Below are 16,616 nucleotides of genomic sequence, written 5' to 3'. Positions count from 1 at the left end.
CACTTCCTATTTTCTTCTGCTGTTAAAGTTCGCCCTGTAGTGGTGGTTTCACTAAGTGCACTTGCTCTCCGCGACCATCACCGCATCACCGCATCACCCCCCCCCCCCCCCCCCCCCGACCGCGCGCGCGCGCACACACAGACAAACACACACGCACGCGCGCGCACACACACACACACACACACACACGCACACTCACGCACCATTTCAGTGACGCAGATGGCTTTCTTTATATCACGGAATCAAGTTTTATTTAGCCATTTTTCTCATATATTGCAGAACATTAATTCACTGAAACATAACGTATAATTTATTTCGTAATTTGAACAGAGCAATAGACTGGTACCAAATAGCCAATAGGAATCGGGCAACTGAACGCGTCATCTCTCAGCGACGACGCTTCCACCTTCTGGCACCTCTGTAGTTGTTGTGAAACATTCGCTCTTCGTTGATTTCTGTTAAGTATAAAATGTCGACTGCAATGAACTTCTCTTCCAAGGCCTTCAAGCCTCGTGCTCCTGATAAAGGCTCGTTCCCTCTGGACCACTTTGGTGAGAACCCGCCGTGATTAACCTTCAGCTAAGACCTGGTGTCGTCATGGATCATGTGGAGAGAAGGCTGACAACAGATCTTCTCTGCTTTGGTCTCCTTTACTAACCCGTTGATCCCTTTTCAGGAGAATGTAAGGGATTCAAAGAAACGTTCATGAAATGCCTGAGAGACAACAGTTTTGACAACTCCATGTGCCGCCTGCAGTCCAAAGACTACCTGCAATGTCGGATGGACAAGTAAGCAGTCCCTGATAAATGTCGCCCTGATACTGACAGACCTAACACCTGTCTTAGCAGCCACAAACTTTATGATGACGTCTGTCTACTCTATTTTGCAGTCAGCTGATGGCCAAGGAACCTCTAGAGAAACTAGGCTTTGCCGACCTGAAGGAAACGTCTCCCAGCCCGGAGGACAAGGACGCTAAAGAATAGCTTTCAAACGAACAGCTGCTGGAGCACTCGGTCCAACAGACTGAACATGATTTTATGACCAAACACCAACTCAGCTGGAACACTGGAAATATACTTGCTTGACCATAAGTTTCGTGAACTTTTTCTAACCCTGATCTATGAGGAAAAAGCTAATGAAATGCAGATGGTATGGTTACCGTTAATTATTTTGAAGTGTACATAATATATGAACCTGTTTTAAGGTGTCAATAAACATTTTATATTAAGTTCCTTTTTTTTACATGGATCTTCTAAATGTAAATCTACAATGCATATTGTTACCGGAGCTTGAACACTTTTCCCAAGGAACAAAATTCAGATAGGTTGGTGCCATTAATCAGCGCCTTATTGAAAGAGCGATTATAATTTCCAACATTAATTTGATTTTATCTGCAGCTGTACTGAAAGGAGATATAATGACTTAATCTAAAGTCATCCTTAAATTACATTAGCTACACAAATATCGATGGCACATTTTTTATGATTAACAACGCATAGAAGCTGAAATAACTTACACAAATACACTTTGCGGCTCAATTTTAATCTGACACGTTAGAAAAAAACAAAAAGTTAAACTTTCCAGGCATCTCTGCATGAGGATGAAAAGGCAGGAACACACAAAGGACACATCAAATCCTGTAAAAACATAAAAACCTTAAATCAAAAACACCATGGGGGGGCCATCACGGTCTTTCACCAGTCATAGCAAAACCCCAGTATCAAAAGAGGCTTCATGGAGGGGGGGGGGGGGGGGGGGGTACACTACACTGGAAGGGACCGGCGACGGGGAGCACCTCGTTCTGCTGGGACCGTCGGGCTCAGGAGTTCACCAGAGCGGTTCTCTTCCAAGCACAGAGTGATTTAAAAATAACTGGGAGGCCGTGACAGAGCTCTTCGGCGGGGAGGGGGGCGATGAAGGGGGGGACTAGCGGGAGGAGTTCGAGCTGGACCGGGAGCGGTGGCGCCGGCGCCCCGGAGAGCGGGAACGGGACCTGCGACGCACGGGGGAGCGTCTCCGTGGAGACCGGGACCTGGGGGGGGGGGGGGGGGGGGGGGGGACGAGAGTCAGAACGTAGAGCACCCAGCCGTCCCCGAAGGACTGATCACCCAACAGAAAATCAATCAATTAACTGAATCAGTGAGAGGGACTAGCCAGGTTTCAATGTTTCAAACAGCTAACAAAGACACTAGTCTGGTCCCGACTAGTCCAGTAGTCTAGTCCCTACTAGTCTAGTCCCTACTAGTCTAGTCCCTACTAGTCCAGTAGTCTACTAGTCCAGTAGTTCAGTCCCTACTAGTCTAGTCCCTACTAGTCCAGTAGTCTAGTCCCTACTAGTCTAGTAGTCTAGTCCCTACTAGTCCAGTAGTCTACTAGTCCAGTAGTCTAGTCCCTACTAGTCCAGTAGTCTACTAGTCCAGTAGTCTAGTCCCTACTAGTCCAGTAGTCTACTAGTCCAGTAGTCTAGTCCCTACTAGTCCAGTAGTCTAGTCCCTACTAGTCCAGTAGTCTAGTCCCTACTAGTCCAGTAGTCTAGTCCCTACTAGTCAAGTAGTCTACTAGTCCAGTAGTCTAGTCCCTACTAGTCCAGTAGTCTACTAGTCCAGTAGTCTAGTCCCTACTAGTCCAGTAGTCTACTAGTCCAGTAGTCTAGTCCCTACTAGTCCAGTAGTCTACTAGTCCAGTAGTCTAGTCCCTACTAGTCCAGTAGTCTACTAGTCCAGTAGTCTAGTCCCTACTAGTCCAGTAGTCTACTAGTCCAGTAGTCCAGTCCCTACTAGTCCAGTAGTCTACTAGTCCAGTAGTCCAGTCCCTACTAGTCCAGTAGTCTACTAGTCCAGTAGTCCAGTCCCTACTAGTCCAGTAGTCTACTAGTCCAGTAGTCCAGTCCCTACTAGTCCAGTAGTCTACTAGTCCAGTAGTCTACTAGTCCAGTAGTCTACTAGTCCAGTAGTCTACTAGTCCAGTAGTCTACTAGTCCAGTAGTCTAGTCCCTACTAGTCCAGTCCAGTTTTCTAGTCTTCTTCAACCTCAGTAATCATCTATTTTCCAGCGCTTTGTGTGATTAGTGGTGACTATGACACCATGAATGTGGTTGAGTGACAGCTGGGCGGGGGCAGTGTTAGGGGCGGACTGACCTTCTCCTCATGCGGGGAGGGCTCCGCCGCCACATGGGGGGGGGCGGGGGCATCCTGCGGGGCGGGGTCATGCGCCGGGGGGGCGGGCGCACCCTCTGAGTCAGCACGGCAGTGGCCGTAATCTCCTGTCCATCAATCTGACCTGGAACCACGGGGAGGAGGAAGAGGAGGGTGAAGGCCGGGCAGAACCCCGAGGCGGACCCCAACGCCTGAACGCTCCTTCCCTCTCCCGATCTGAGCGCCGCAGCGTACGATCTGAATCTAATGGGGTTTGGCCACTTTCAAAAATCACGGTTATTTTGGTCAATGTTGAAATCACGGTTATTTTTGAGTTCCAAAGCACGCCTCTCTGATTATTTTTTTTGTAACTGAGAACTTTGTAATTTCGGCTTAAAATAATACACAAAATGGTCAAAAATGATAAACAGATATGTATCCAGCAGTTCTTCCCTTTGTATAAAACATAAAACATTTTAAAAAAAACAGCGAAAAACTCGATCATATTAATTCTGTGATCATTTGACGCTAAAATCAAAGTCGCGATCAAAATTCGATTAATCGCCCAGCCCTAGTATTTAGCAGACGCTTTTATCCAAAGCTACATACAAAGGTTAATACACACATCCACACACCGACGGCGGAGTCGACCATGAGAGGCAACAGCCAGCTCATCAGGTCACGAGTCAACCTGCTCTACCTCCTGAGCTATGCTGACCCCAGTTTGGTGAGTTTCTGATAGCCCCTCCCCCTCAGATACACCACCTCTTCACTCTGGCGAAGGAGAGGGAACTTGGGAACAGACTTCAAGTATCTGCCAGCATACGCTTAACCGATACGATCCATCAACTGCAGTCCCTCTACCGCAGTAAACTGGACATGCAGCAGGGACATTAATGAATTGTCAGGATGGACAGTGAAGGCTGCGTTCCTGGTATTTTTCTTATTCAATACAATCTCACTTCACTTTAATAACAACTTGAGGGTTTTGAAACCAATCTCCAATTACATTTACGAAAGGTGAATTAAAGTCCATCACCCCCCTGGCTAACGCTTGCGTCCGATAACCCACCTCCGTTCATGTGCTTCAGGGCCTTCTCCGCCTCGTCAGAGCTCTCAAACTCAACGTAGGCGTAGCCTTTGGACAGGTGGGGGTACAGGCGGTTCATGGGCATCTCCACCATCTTGATCTTGCCATAGGTGGAGAAGATCTCCTGGATGTGCTCCTGGGGGGGGGGGGAGGTTGTCAGAGTGGTGGTGTGTATGTACAATTGATAAGGCATCTGGAGGAGGATTTTAAGGTATTCCTAGCATATACTTGGATTGAGAGACTACATGCATACTCTTCCCCCATTGAATAATGTATAACCACAATATATTTCCTTTAATAGTAATAATTGATGTGATAGTCACTCACAGATCTTTAAATTTTAAACACATTCTTTTATGTAGCTTCATATCTGGATTTACAATGTTTACATCTTGCACTTACGTAAGCACTACATAGTTCATGTTTTATATTCAGTTCATGTGCCAGGGCCTTTGTTCATCCACTTTTTTACTTTTTATGTATTGGTTGTGCCTCTACAAGATTTAAGATGTTTTCTGAAGCCCTGCCAAAGGCGTTAAATGTGAAGTAAGTCAGAGCTTTTATTTTTATTGGCATTTTTTTCAATAGCAAGCTACCTTATATTGTTCTGTTGGGGGCAGATAAAACATGTTCGTGAAGTTAAATGTTTATATTTAAATGATGATGGTGATTATATGTTCCCTTATCACAAATCTAATAAAAAAAAACGTGTATGGTTTAACTAATGAACACAATGTTTTCTTCAGGCTTCAGCAGTATCAAATTATAGATCGTGATTAATATCGAAAGAATAATCATGATACTAATTTTTACCATGAGGCCCAGCCCTATGACAGGGCGAGTGAGCGCATACCTTTATGACGTTCCTGGTGAGGCGTCCCAGGTACACCTTGGTGGGTTTGGGAGTGGGGCTGCGGCGCCGCCTCTCGCGGTCCCGGTCTCTGTCGTCCTTCTTCACAGACTTGGATCTGAGGAAGACGACGAGACACAAACGACGCCGTTCGTTCAGGAAGGGTTTTACCCGCGCGTCACAGGAGTGAGACGCAAGACACAGTAGTGAGACTATATAATCTGCTTTGAAGCTTGGTCAAAATACACAACATTGAATAAAATGTATACATAGTTCTGAAAAATAGTTACAAAGCGATTTTAGACTCGGTGTAGGCTTGTTCCGATTGGTCCGTCGCAACAACGGTCTAACCAACGGCAGGTGACCCCCGGAGTACTTACTTGGAGCGGGAGCGGCGTCTGTTGTCATGACGACGGCGGCTGGGGCTGGGAGAGGAGGAAGAAGAGGAAGAGGAGCGGGAGCTGGAAGAGCCGGAGCGGCTGGAGCCCGAGGAGCTGGAGCCGCTGGAAGAGCCGGAACTGGAGCCAGAACTGGAGCTGGAGCTGCAGCAGAGCAGGGAGGTAACGGATCAATTCCATTTGAAGACCATCCCGCCCCCTGTCACAGTGGGAGGGGCCCGGGTGCTCCACTGACTGAGGAGTCAATGAAATCAAACGACTGCCTGAAGGTTGCGGTTGTACGCTTGGCGCAGGTTTCTATGAGTCGATAGATGTGAATAGTAAGAGTTTAATTAAACCGACTAGTCTGATTAGTTGACCGTTATGCTACACGTTTGGCGGGCAATCATGTGCTTTAATCGTAAAGAGGAAAGCACAGGGACAGACAAACAAACACTCACACCACCTCCTTTTCTAGCAGTGAGTGTAAGAAAGACGTGGAGTAATAAAAAAATATATCAAGCAGTACTCAAATATATAAAGAACATAAAATGTCCATCCATACTATTTCCCCATTAGTGTGATATTGATATACAAGCCCCTTCAAAATCAATCGGGTGACAAAATATCCGGTAGTTTGGGTGGGGGTCTGGTAAGGGTCCATGCAAGGATGAGTCCTTGGCAAACATGCACACATATTATGCACGTAATGCTCTTCCTAAAATATGAGGTAAAACCCAAAGGCTCAGCGGGGCTGTGACCCGTGGTCTCGATAGGTCCATCCGACCCCCTCCATTAACACCCCGGGCCCACCTGCTGCTGCCGGTGGAAGCGCTGCGGTGCTTGCGGTTCTTGTCGCGGCCCCGGTCTTTCTCCGCCCCGTCCTTGGTGGCCCCAGACTTCTCCTTCCCGCTGCGTTGGTGCTCCTTAGTTTTGTCGTCTTCCTTCCTCTTGGTGGGTGAAGGCGCCCTGTGGTGTGGGGGGGAGAGGAGAGGTATGAGGTTAAATTAATGACGTATACATCAGTCCACTGATTAAAGTCATCTTTGTTATTCGCCCCGTCCTTCAAACCATAGTTTAAATCAGACGGTTCATGCACACGTTGATTTAATGTTAAAAGCATTCGCATTCGATGCGGAATGAAATGTCTGGTTAAACTGTGGTTTGAATTGAAAATTGATATATATATTACATACAATTCGGCTTTGAGAGTATAAATCCAGGCTTAAACCAGTATCGATGATGAATAATCGATCACCAGTGCGGCCAGTAAACATTTACATTCAGAGAATCAAGCAGACGCTTTTATCAAAAGCGACTTTGACATTAGTCCAAATAAAGAGAAACATTATATCGCTGTCGGGACAGTAGGGATGTTCATAGATCGAAGTGCCAAGCATTAATAATCGCTAGGTTAACCCATCCCCGTACACCAACAGAGATAGCTAGGATAAGATGATGCACATGCAGGTACTATTTTTGGGTGCCAGGACGTAAGCAGAGAGTTTGATCAAATCGATGGATCAATAAATAATGAACCTTAAGCGAGTTCACGTGAATCAACAGCCGGTCGACGGCAGCTAGCAACATTAGCAGTTAGCAACATTAGCGGCTAGCAGCGTTAGCCCTAGCTAAACGCGGGGTGAACGCTGTCGGTTTTATGAATTAAAGCAGAGGAAAGTCCACAGCTAAAGGACGCGGTTTGAAATATGATCCGAACATCGAACGTTTCAAACCCGCAGCACATTATTTAGCGCGGAATAAACGGCGACTTATCGCTAAAAAACTGAATTATCCGACCCTCCACTTACATGTTTGTTCCTCTGATCCGCGCCACTGGTCGCAGGTCGATGACGTCGTGAGAACGGAAGTGACGCACTAGTCAACCTTCGGTGCGACAATAAACCCTGACCGACCGTCGGCCCCGCAGCGACACGTCCTTATCTCGGTACCGGACAGGTGAACCCGGCCGCCCAGTATTCACTCATTCATAAGTCGTAACCGCATTTTTGATGAATCACTGCAACAGAAGTACCTAACATAAGTATCATTTTTTCCGACCTAGTATTGTCTAATATATATTGTTTCAAATGGTTATTGGAGATGATCCAGATGTTGATCAAAGACAAAACGCAAATTCCGGGAGCCTCAGGACCCTTGGTCTGACGGTGTGTTCCGCTGCTATCGGTGGCACCTTCCAGTATGGCTACAACATCTCCATCATCAACTCTCCCACTATCTACATCCAGCGCTTCATCAACGACACCTACTGGGAGCGCTGGGGCACGGGCCTGGACACCCCGAAGATCACGCTGGTATGGACCTTTATCGTTTCGGCTTTCTCATTGGGCGGCTTGGCCGGCGCCATCCTGGCCGGGCCAATGGCGTCGCGCTTCGGGAGGAAGCACACACTACTCCTAAACAACAGCTTCCTGTTTGCCAGCGCCGCGCTTGTTCTGGCGAGCAGATGGGCCAGATCCTTCGAGATGATCGTCGCCGGTCGCCTGCTGGTCGGTGTCAACGCCGGGGTCAGCATGAACGTCCAGCCCATGTACTTCGGCGAGAGCGCGCCCATACACCTCCGGGGCGCGGTGGCCTTCTCCTCGGCGGTCTTCACGGCCTTCGGGATCTTCCTGGGTCAGGTGGTGGGGCTCACGGAGCTGCTGGGCGCGGAGGTTCTCTGGCCCTACCTGCTGGCCAGCAACGCTCTCCCGGGGCTGCTGCAGCTGCTCAGCCTGCCCTGGTTCCCCGAGAGCCCCCGCTACCTGCTCATGGACCGCGGAGACCAGGAGGCGTGCGTCCGGGCACTGGCTCGCCTCCGGGGGGGCGTGGCTCCGCCGGAGGAGCTGGAGGAGATGCAGCAGGAGATGCAGGAGATGCAGAAGCAGCGACAGCAGCACGGGGACTCGGGCCCCGTGTCCCCCTGGGCCCTCCTGAGGGACCGCGCCCTGCGCCCCCAGCTCCGCACCGTCATGGCCGCCAGCAGCGCCATGATGCTGTGCGGCAACGACTCCATCTACTTCTACGCCTCGTACATCTTCCGCGAGGCGGGCATCCCGGCGGCCAAGGTGCAGTACGCCTGCGTGGGCACGGGGCTCTCGGAGTTCACGGCGGCGGTGGCGTCCAACCTGCTGATCGAGCGGGTGGGCCGGCGCTGGCTGCTGCTGGGCGGCTACAGCCTGATGGCGTGCTTCGCGGCGGTCTTCACCCTGGCCCTGGTGCTGCAGAGCCAGGGCGTGGCGGGGATGCCCTACCTGAGCATGGCCTGCGTCTTCACCTACATCCTGAGCTTCGGCGTCGGGCCGGCCGGCGTCACGGGCATCCTGCCGGCGGAGATCTTCGACCAGGCGTCGCGGCCCACGGCCTACATGTTCGCCGGCTCCCTGATGTGGATCAACCTGCTGCTGGTAGGCATGATGTTCCCCTTCATCATCTCCGCCCTGGGGCCCTTCTGCTTCCTGCCCTTCGGCGCCGTGTGCGTGGCGGCCGCGCTCTACCTGGGGCGGACCTTACCGGAGACCAAGGGCCGGACCCTGGCCGAGATCACCGCCGAGTTTGATAAGCAGGGGGCCAAGGGCAGGAAGGGGAACATGGAGCTGGGGCCCCTGGAGTTGGGGCTGGATCGCCCCCTCACCCCCCTGAAGCCCCTGGACTCTCTCTCCCCCCCGGATCCCCTCTCCCCCCTGAAGCCCCTCGACCCCCCAGAGCGCGTGTCTACCCTGGAGCCCCTCTCCCCTCTGTACCCCCCCACCCCTCTGGGTGTCAAGCCCGGGCCGGGGATCAAGGAAGACCTTCTGTCCAACAACCAGCGGGGATGAGGCGGTACGATCTGATTGTTGTTTGGTGCCTCTGCGTTGTCTTTCAATCACGGATTCCTCTTGAAATCTCTATCTCTAATCGCTGGAAATAGTGCAGCTGTAAACATCTAATTTCAATCTTCATTCATGTAACACATTTTCATCTAACTCTAAAGTGACCTTATAGCTGAAGTTGATTTTGTAAATGTGCACAGCATGTTTATGGTAATGAAGTGCAGCTTATCCGTAATGTATTGATTAGGTCCGGATGCGGTCAGCGGCATGTGGCTCAGGAGGTCGCTAGTTCTATCCTGGCTCCTCCTAGCATCGAGGAGTGTCGAGGTAACCCTGAGCAAGACCCCTCACCTTTACCGCTCCTGACCAGCTGGCTGGCACCTTGCACGGTTGACCCCGCCGTCGGAGTGTGAGTGTGTGTATAAACTGCTGTAAGTTGCTTTGGATAAAAGCGTCCACTCAATGCCCTGAATGTAAATATAAATTTAAATGTGAAGGTCCCCCCATTCTCAACACCCCCCTCACTCATCATAAGTGTTGTATTGTTGTTGTGTATGGTATTGTTGTTATTGGTATTGGCTCTGTGGAAATCAAAGGGATGTTCTGCCACATTGAACGATGCACTTCGGTCTTTCAAGGGATCTTCTGAAGGGAACGATGCTGTTGTAATGTAAATGCTTTATATTTATATTTGTATGACAAGTCCCGCCTCAAAAGCCATTGTAATTTTTGCCATTGTGTCATCTCACCTTACTCACTGAAGAGTGAGCTGCTTTGTCATCTCACTCTACGCACTGAATAGTGAGTTTCAACAGCACTTTCAAACCATCGCATTGTGTTTTTTGTTTGATTGTCGTAATGTTTTTATCGTCTATTCACTTGATGACCTATACCAAAGTACCTGCTGTATCCCCTCCTTCCTCCACACAGTATGCGTTAGTCGTGTGACATGGTTGGGATCCTCATGATGTGTTGTATGTAGCAGAACCTGGATCGTAGCGAACATGATGGAGAACCCGTCTCCATGGCTTAATGCACACTGCAAACCAAAACTATCACTGCTCGGTTGAAATGAGTTGCACCTCAGATATATATGCATGAAATATTTTATAATTAGAATGTTTATTTTAGCATATGCTATATTGATCTAAATGTAATAATACCCCACCTTGTCCCGGGGTAACCAAATGCTGCTTATAATGGAGACCTCTATAACTGTACAGTAGATGTCACTGTTGGCCTCCTTTTGGTTTATTTTGAAGGAAGGGAATGGGGGGGACAGGGAAGACGCCAGCTTTGTGAAACTTAATGAGATACAGAGGCTAAAGCTAAGCTAAGCTTTCCATTTTATTCAAAAGCTGGTTTATTTGGTTCTTGTCTGTTGGGATAAAAATTCACACCTATTTATTTTCCGATAATTTATTGTGCACGTATTTATTGAAGTAGTTGTATTTTTTGGATTTTTTTACAATCAGTAATGATTGATTAAGTGATGATTGTCACATAGACAAGTCTATGGAAATGAAGGCTATGAGTCATTATGTCATGCGTTTATTCTAAGGTTTTTTCCTTACATCTGTTTTTACCGTGGACATTTCATTCATGCTGGTTAAGTGTACACAAATCAAAGTATCTCTACATCAAATGTTAATGAAAGTCAAATGTTATACTTTGATCATGTACTGTAAAAGTCAAATGGCCGCCATGCCATACTAAATAAAGGAAAGCAACGAAGCAATCCTCTCTTTGTTGGTAACAATGAACAGCCCCGCCTCCTCCAGTACACCGTGGGGAGCATCGCTTTTTTAATTGCATCTCATCTTATTGGCACCTTTACCCTCAAGGCCCTTAAGACCCGCCCACTCCGATAAAAATGCTATTTCCCGCGTTGGGAGATACGTAAAATAAAACGTACGCTGAGGCAAACGTGACATGGTGGCGTGTCGCAGCCCATCATTAAAGATTTTAACACCGGGACAACTTCGCCTCAGTGGCCCTCCGATAACAGACGGCCGCGAGGAGGTGCGAGTGGCAGGCTAATTATAACAACACTGTGGAGGAGACAGAGGTGCCCGCGCCTTTGGGTGAGTGGGAGGGAGATAGTGTAACGGAGAACCCATGAGCAGCACGAGGGAAGAAAAAAATTGCTGACCCAAGCAATCGTGCATTGGTGACGAATTTGTACGTTAAAACGGGATCCTAACGTATAACGTTTTTTCTTCTTAGTGCGTCTTCTTCAAACATCCTCAGAGTAATGACACTGGAATAAAAAACTGGCATATAGAAACCATGTCGGGAATCCGCCGTCGATCATGTGATTTCCAGCCCTGAACTCATCCTATCCTTACAAACAGGTGTTTTACAGTCTGTTACCTCCCAAATCTCTCCGTGTGTTGATTGGTCCATCAGAAGACTAAAGAGATTTCTGCATTCTTTATTTTTTAGGTGTTTCACAGCAGAGCATGCTTTCATTTCTGCCTCGTCCCCAACCCGCTGGAATCTGATATTCTTGCCTGAGGAGAACCATTAGCAACTGCACTCCTCGCTCAATTCAAATCAGCAACATTTTCTGCGACAGGTTTTCCATTTCATGTTCCCACCGTCGCCATATTCCCCAATTGCGTCCTTGGCTGTGAGGAAACGCACCTCTCAGTGGCAGAGGAATGAGGGAGGAGGGAGCAGAGAGGAAGGGGACATTTTTTGTGTTATTGAACTCAAAATCCTCCTCTCTTTTATAGATCTTCCACATCTGCAGCAGAAGAAGCCAGAGAGTGTCTCATCACGCCTTCATTCATACAGGATCGTTCAATACCGGCTCCCTTGGAGACCGCTGGCTCAGAAGGAGAAGGATTGGTGGTTTGGGTTACCCGTCCGGGGGGGGGGGGGGGGGGGCTCCAGTTGGAGGGGGAGGCGTTTCTCTGGCAACTAGAAGTGACCCGCATGAACATTGCGTGGAGGATGAGATGCTAATTGTGTGCGCCACTCATCGTTGTCGCCGGGCACCTGCATGAATTGGAGCGAGACAAAGAGGTTCCAGCACATGCACAGGCACACATGCACAGGCACACACATGCACAGGCACACACACGCTCACACCTACTCTTTCAAAAGGATGGGGAATAACAGACAACCAGTGGATGTAAAGTTTACCGTCGCTCCTCTGTATCCGGCTCACCAACCTGTTTAGAGTTTATTCAAACGATCATAATCACAGGTGAGAACTTACACTACAGAAGGGCCAGGATAGTGTGGTGGTTAGGCTCGGGTCCTAGAAAGGTTCTTGGGTCGAACCCCAGTGTCTGCAATGTGCTGGTGAGATCCTGTAACAAGATATCTCCACACCTATTTCTAATGCCAACATGTATTTAAATAGTTTTAACTTGAAATTGCTAACGATAAAATCTCTACAAAGCGACCGAATCGTCAATCGTAGAAAGAGATGCCAAAGGAAACGGCCGAGGGAAAAATAAGGCTGAGAAAAGCAAGGAGAGGAAGAGGAATACGCAGTCTTTGTTCGAGTATTCTCTGCCATGGTAGAGAGATGAGGCCGTGGTTAACCAGGCTCCCAGGTCCCCATGGTCCTAGTGCCCTCTGGTCCACATCCTGTGCCTCTGTCAGGAGCATAGGTCAGCCTGTACCTCCGCGCTGCTCTGAGAAGATAGAATTGTGTCATTATCACCGGCGACCTTTTGGCGAGAAAAGGGGCAGATTACAGAGCAAGCGCAATCAACACGGCTGTCTGCCTGAGGAGAGATGAGAGCCACCGCAGACTCAGTCACCTTTGTTAAGTGGCCCCTAAACAGATGTATAAACGCAGAGACTAATAGATCGTACACAAACATGTGATTCGCTTCAAGGTTTATATTTCAGCCAGTCAGTCAGCAGAGAATCTTAATTGATTGCATTCCATCTTGATGACCCTTCTAAAACCATAAACACTCAATAATAATAACCACGCTTCAAGCTACTATATTCAATCCAATCTCCAGCGTTTCGTCAACACTACTGTAAGCGTTTAGCACAATCAATTCAAACAAAAGGTTTTTTATTTAGCTACTGTCCAACATGGATTCAACACGATGTGTGTCGCAACAAAGAGTGGAGAACGAGGAATGAGTATAACAGAAACATGGATACGCGTGAGTTTAAAAGCATCTAAAAAGACAGAGGCTGCCTGAGAGCGCTCACTGAGAGGGGCAGGACACTCGACTAAAGGGTCAGTGTGCTCTCAGGAAGGCTCTCCAAGCTCAGTCGAGGTTTGAGTCCATACAATAGAGATAGATAGATAATATATACAGTGTGTTGGAGGGCTCATCTCCCTCTGCCCTGTGTGTGTTTCTCAGTATCGTCTTATCTCTCGCGGTTTTTATTCCATCTTTACGGCCCTAGTATATGCCTTTGTAAGTCCTACTATAGCACAAATACTGGCTGTTGTGTTTTTGTGGTTTGGACCCAAGATAAAAGCTATGACTCCCATCAGATAGAGCAATCACAAAAGCTGTGGTCGCCGCCTTGATGGCAGCACCTGGGCCCCAACGCCGTCGCGACAGCCCTGCTGGTTCTGTCGTACGAGAGGGGAGAGGGGCTGGACGCAGGTCTCTCCTGCAGGCACCACAGTGCAGAGCATCAGCGAGGAGTTTGGCTGTGTGACAGATGGGGAGAGAGGAGCGAGGTAAATGAAATCGCTTCAGATTGTGAATCTGAGATGCAACATATTGTCTCTATTCCCCCCATGGATATGGTTTTATTGTCTGAGCCAGAAAAAGAGCACGGCTGAACACGCATATGTTGAACAATGTAAAGAGAGAGAGAGAGAGAGAGAGAGAGAGAGAGAGAGAGAGAGAGAGAGAGAGATAGGTGATTCACACCGATGTTGGAGATGACTAGATGACTAGACAAACTCCTTCTTCTTCAATTTGAAAACCAAAAAACGAAATACAGAAAAGAAAAGTGAGACAAAAGACAGATCCTATCTTCAGAGATCGGAAGATAGGATGGATCAGATAAATAAAGTACTATGTAAAGGTACACAAAGCAGCGTATTCCACCGCGTTGGTGGAGCTGTTCAGTAGTGCCCTGAGGGGAAAAACCAGGTTCCCACTGTAAATAATAGAAGTCATTCGCTTATCTTTTTTTGAGCCTCATGATAGTGATCACAACACTCTTCAGCCAGAACACTCTATATAATATTGTGATGCCATTTAGAGTCCCTGTATTAACTATTTACCACGGATAAGTACAACTTGAGAAGCAATTAATCACAATATGGTGACTGGGGAGGTAGAGGCTTACAGTCCGACACGATGGGAACTCTGGACCTCTTTAGCGTTATTAAGCGTGTCAACATATTAACCAAATCCCAAATAATATCATTTGTCAGTCGACAATATGGACATGGCACCGAAAAACTATTCACAGGGAACCAGGGAAAATGCACAGCTAAAAACTAATGAATATCTATGAGGTTGAGCGCATTAATAATCGCCATCGGCACTGTCATTAAGACTATCATCTTCATCAACATCTTCATTTCATAATTCAGGATCACAATTTCAGTCATGAAACAATCTTCCAGCCTGAGGAAGGGAATGAATGGACTTGGGAATAATATGTTTTTATGCTCAAGATTGCACTCACAACTAGTTCCTGCGGGTATTTCTTCTGCAGCCCAATTATAAGATTCCTCCTCCTTCACTGGAACATCTCCTTCCTGTTCCCAAAAAGGGAGAGAGAATAGCAGGGTTGAACCAGGGCAGAGAGAGACGTTTCAGAGATGAGGAGAGATGACTCTGTGCCTTCACGCTACACAAACCCGAGAGCAACCAAAAATAAAGAGTAGAGTCTCAGTGTTCCTCCCGTACACACACACTTCTGGGCTGGATTCAGCGGTCTCCAGCCCTCTGTGGTGGGAGGCGTCCTTTGGGTTCACGCTATTTCAGATTAAGTCATTCAGCAGACGCTTTTATCTCTAGCTGTAATAAACCAATATCAAATAATTACATTTTATCCTATGAATCACGGTGGAGTGACGCTTGACTACGACTATGACTCACAGTGTATTCAGACTCAGACATTAAAGAGCAGGTTGTGGTTATCAGGCCTTTTGCTCTTTCAGGAGCAGGCGTGGAAGGTCCCCGCTGTGAGAACCCAGTGGGAATTAACGAAGGAATTAGAGGCAAAGTGGCAGAGAACCATATGTTCCCCGATGATGGAGAGACACATTCAAGTACAGAGCAGTGACCCATCCCCGCCCTTTGGCTCAAGTAATTAAAATGAATGAACGCTCCTTCACGATATGACTTATGGTCTTTTATGTCATTGCCAAGAGAAGACCCCATGTTGCTCAATTAGTGAGTCGGTCCGTTCTGGAACTGAACCGTCAGAAAGAGCATTCCCTCGGAGGTCTCATGCAAGGACGAACACAGGGATCGCTCCTCACACTAATTAAAGGTCGCTGATACCTTTATGTCCAGGGCTCAGAAGGCAGAATGAACCAGTCAACATAACCCACACTGCCCACAGACCCTCGCTACAGAGCTGGGCCAACTTTAACATTGCGAAGGCAGGCGGGTGTTTAATTTATGCGTCAAAGCACCAGCAACGGTCAATATGTGTAGTCTCTCACAAGTTGAGTCTACTACCCGGCCCGTGAAAGGTGTTATGAAGAGACACAGGTGTTGAGTGAAAACGGGTCGATTGAAGCCATCCTTCTATGCTGTTGTTTTTCTCTCCGACATGTGAACCTCACCTTTGCAACGACCGTCGCAAATCAATCCCTGCGATTGACAAACAAAACACTGCAAGCTTCTCTTATCTTAAGCTTATCTCAAAGATACAGAGCTCATAGTTCCCCTTCGCTATCTACTGTGTATCGCTGGAGACCTTTGAGGAAGCACAGCTCCCGAGTCCCATCCGGTCAACGTGACGGTCAACGACGGTCAACTATGAAGTGTAATGTACACGCTTATTGTATGCTGTACGTCCTGGCACTTAATGTACACACTTAATGTATGTTGTACGTCCTGGCACTTAATGTATGCACTTACATTTTTTCTCAAGCGTTTGAACACGTTTACTGAAACTATAGCTCAATTTCTCAAAACTCTAAACACAAACCTGAGAAGGGTTAATCATTTTGTCAAAGCTACACAAATTCTTCTCAAAACTGTTTTTTTCCACCAAACAGTAAACACAGCTATCAAATGAATATCTCTTGGAGAGCATCGATTAAACACTGGTGTGATCAATTCAAAACACTTCCATCAAAATACTATTAACATATGTTTTGGCTTTATGAGGCCATGTTACATATTCCAATAAATAAAATTGTTTAGAAATAGCTTTCTTTTTTAA

The 16,616-nt window shown here is 47.7% G+C and overlaps 3 protein-coding genes across 4 annotated transcripts; 2 read left to right on the top strand and 1 right to left on the bottom strand.

The window, feature by feature from the left end:
* The first annotated feature begins 410 nt into the window (after positions 1-410).
* Positions 411-1,185, top strand: cox19 (cytochrome c oxidase assembly factor COX19). The gene is made up of 3 exons (XM_079756922.1): positions 411-551; positions 677-788; positions 890-1,185. The coding sequence occupies exons 1-3, from the start codon at positions 470-472 to the stop codon at positions 981-983; spliced, it is 288 nt and encodes a 95-aa protein (XP_079613048.1). The 5' UTR covers positions 411-469; the 3' UTR covers positions 984-1,185.
* Positions 1,186-1,523: 338 nt separating this feature from the next.
* rnps1 (RNA binding protein S1, serine-rich domain) lies at positions 1,524-7,305 on the bottom strand. 2 transcript variants are annotated; one of them, XM_079756371.1, is made up of 7 exons: positions 7,263-7,305; positions 6,265-6,420; positions 5,455-5,616; positions 5,078-5,192; positions 4,207-4,360; positions 3,138-3,279; positions 1,524-2,032 (listed from the first exon to the last, which is right to left on the bottom strand). In XM_079756371.1, coding segments are annotated over exons 1-7 (837 nt in total). In that variant the 5' UTR covers positions 7,265-7,305; the 3' UTR covers positions 1,524-1,926. The 2 variants fall into 2 exon arrangements, with proteins under 2 accessions (XP_079612497.1, XP_079612498.1); XM_079756372.1 differs by having other exon boundaries at positions 5,455-5,610.
* A 236-nt stretch (positions 7,306-7,541) lies between these two features.
* On the top strand, positions 7,542-10,339 carry LOC307090196 (solute carrier family 2, facilitated glucose transporter member 11-like; the record flags this gene model as incomplete). The annotated part of the gene is made up of 1 exon (XM_079756769.1): positions 7,542-10,339. The coding sequence occupies one exon, from the start codon at positions 7,542-7,544 to the stop codon at positions 9,267-9,269; it is 1,728 nt and encodes a 575-aa protein (XP_079612895.1). The 3' UTR covers positions 9,270-10,339.
* Positions 10,340-16,616: the final 6,277 nt, after the last annotated feature.

The sequence above is a fragment of the Pollachius pollachius genome (genome assembly GCF_949987615.1).
Source record: "Pollachius pollachius genome assembly, chromosome: 19".
Taxonomy (NCBI): Eukaryota; Metazoa; Chordata; class Actinopteri; order Gadiformes; family Gadidae; genus Pollachius; species Pollachius pollachius.
The sequence above is the reverse complement of the archived record's forward strand: the minus strand, read 5'-3'. Positions and strand labels throughout refer to the sequence as shown.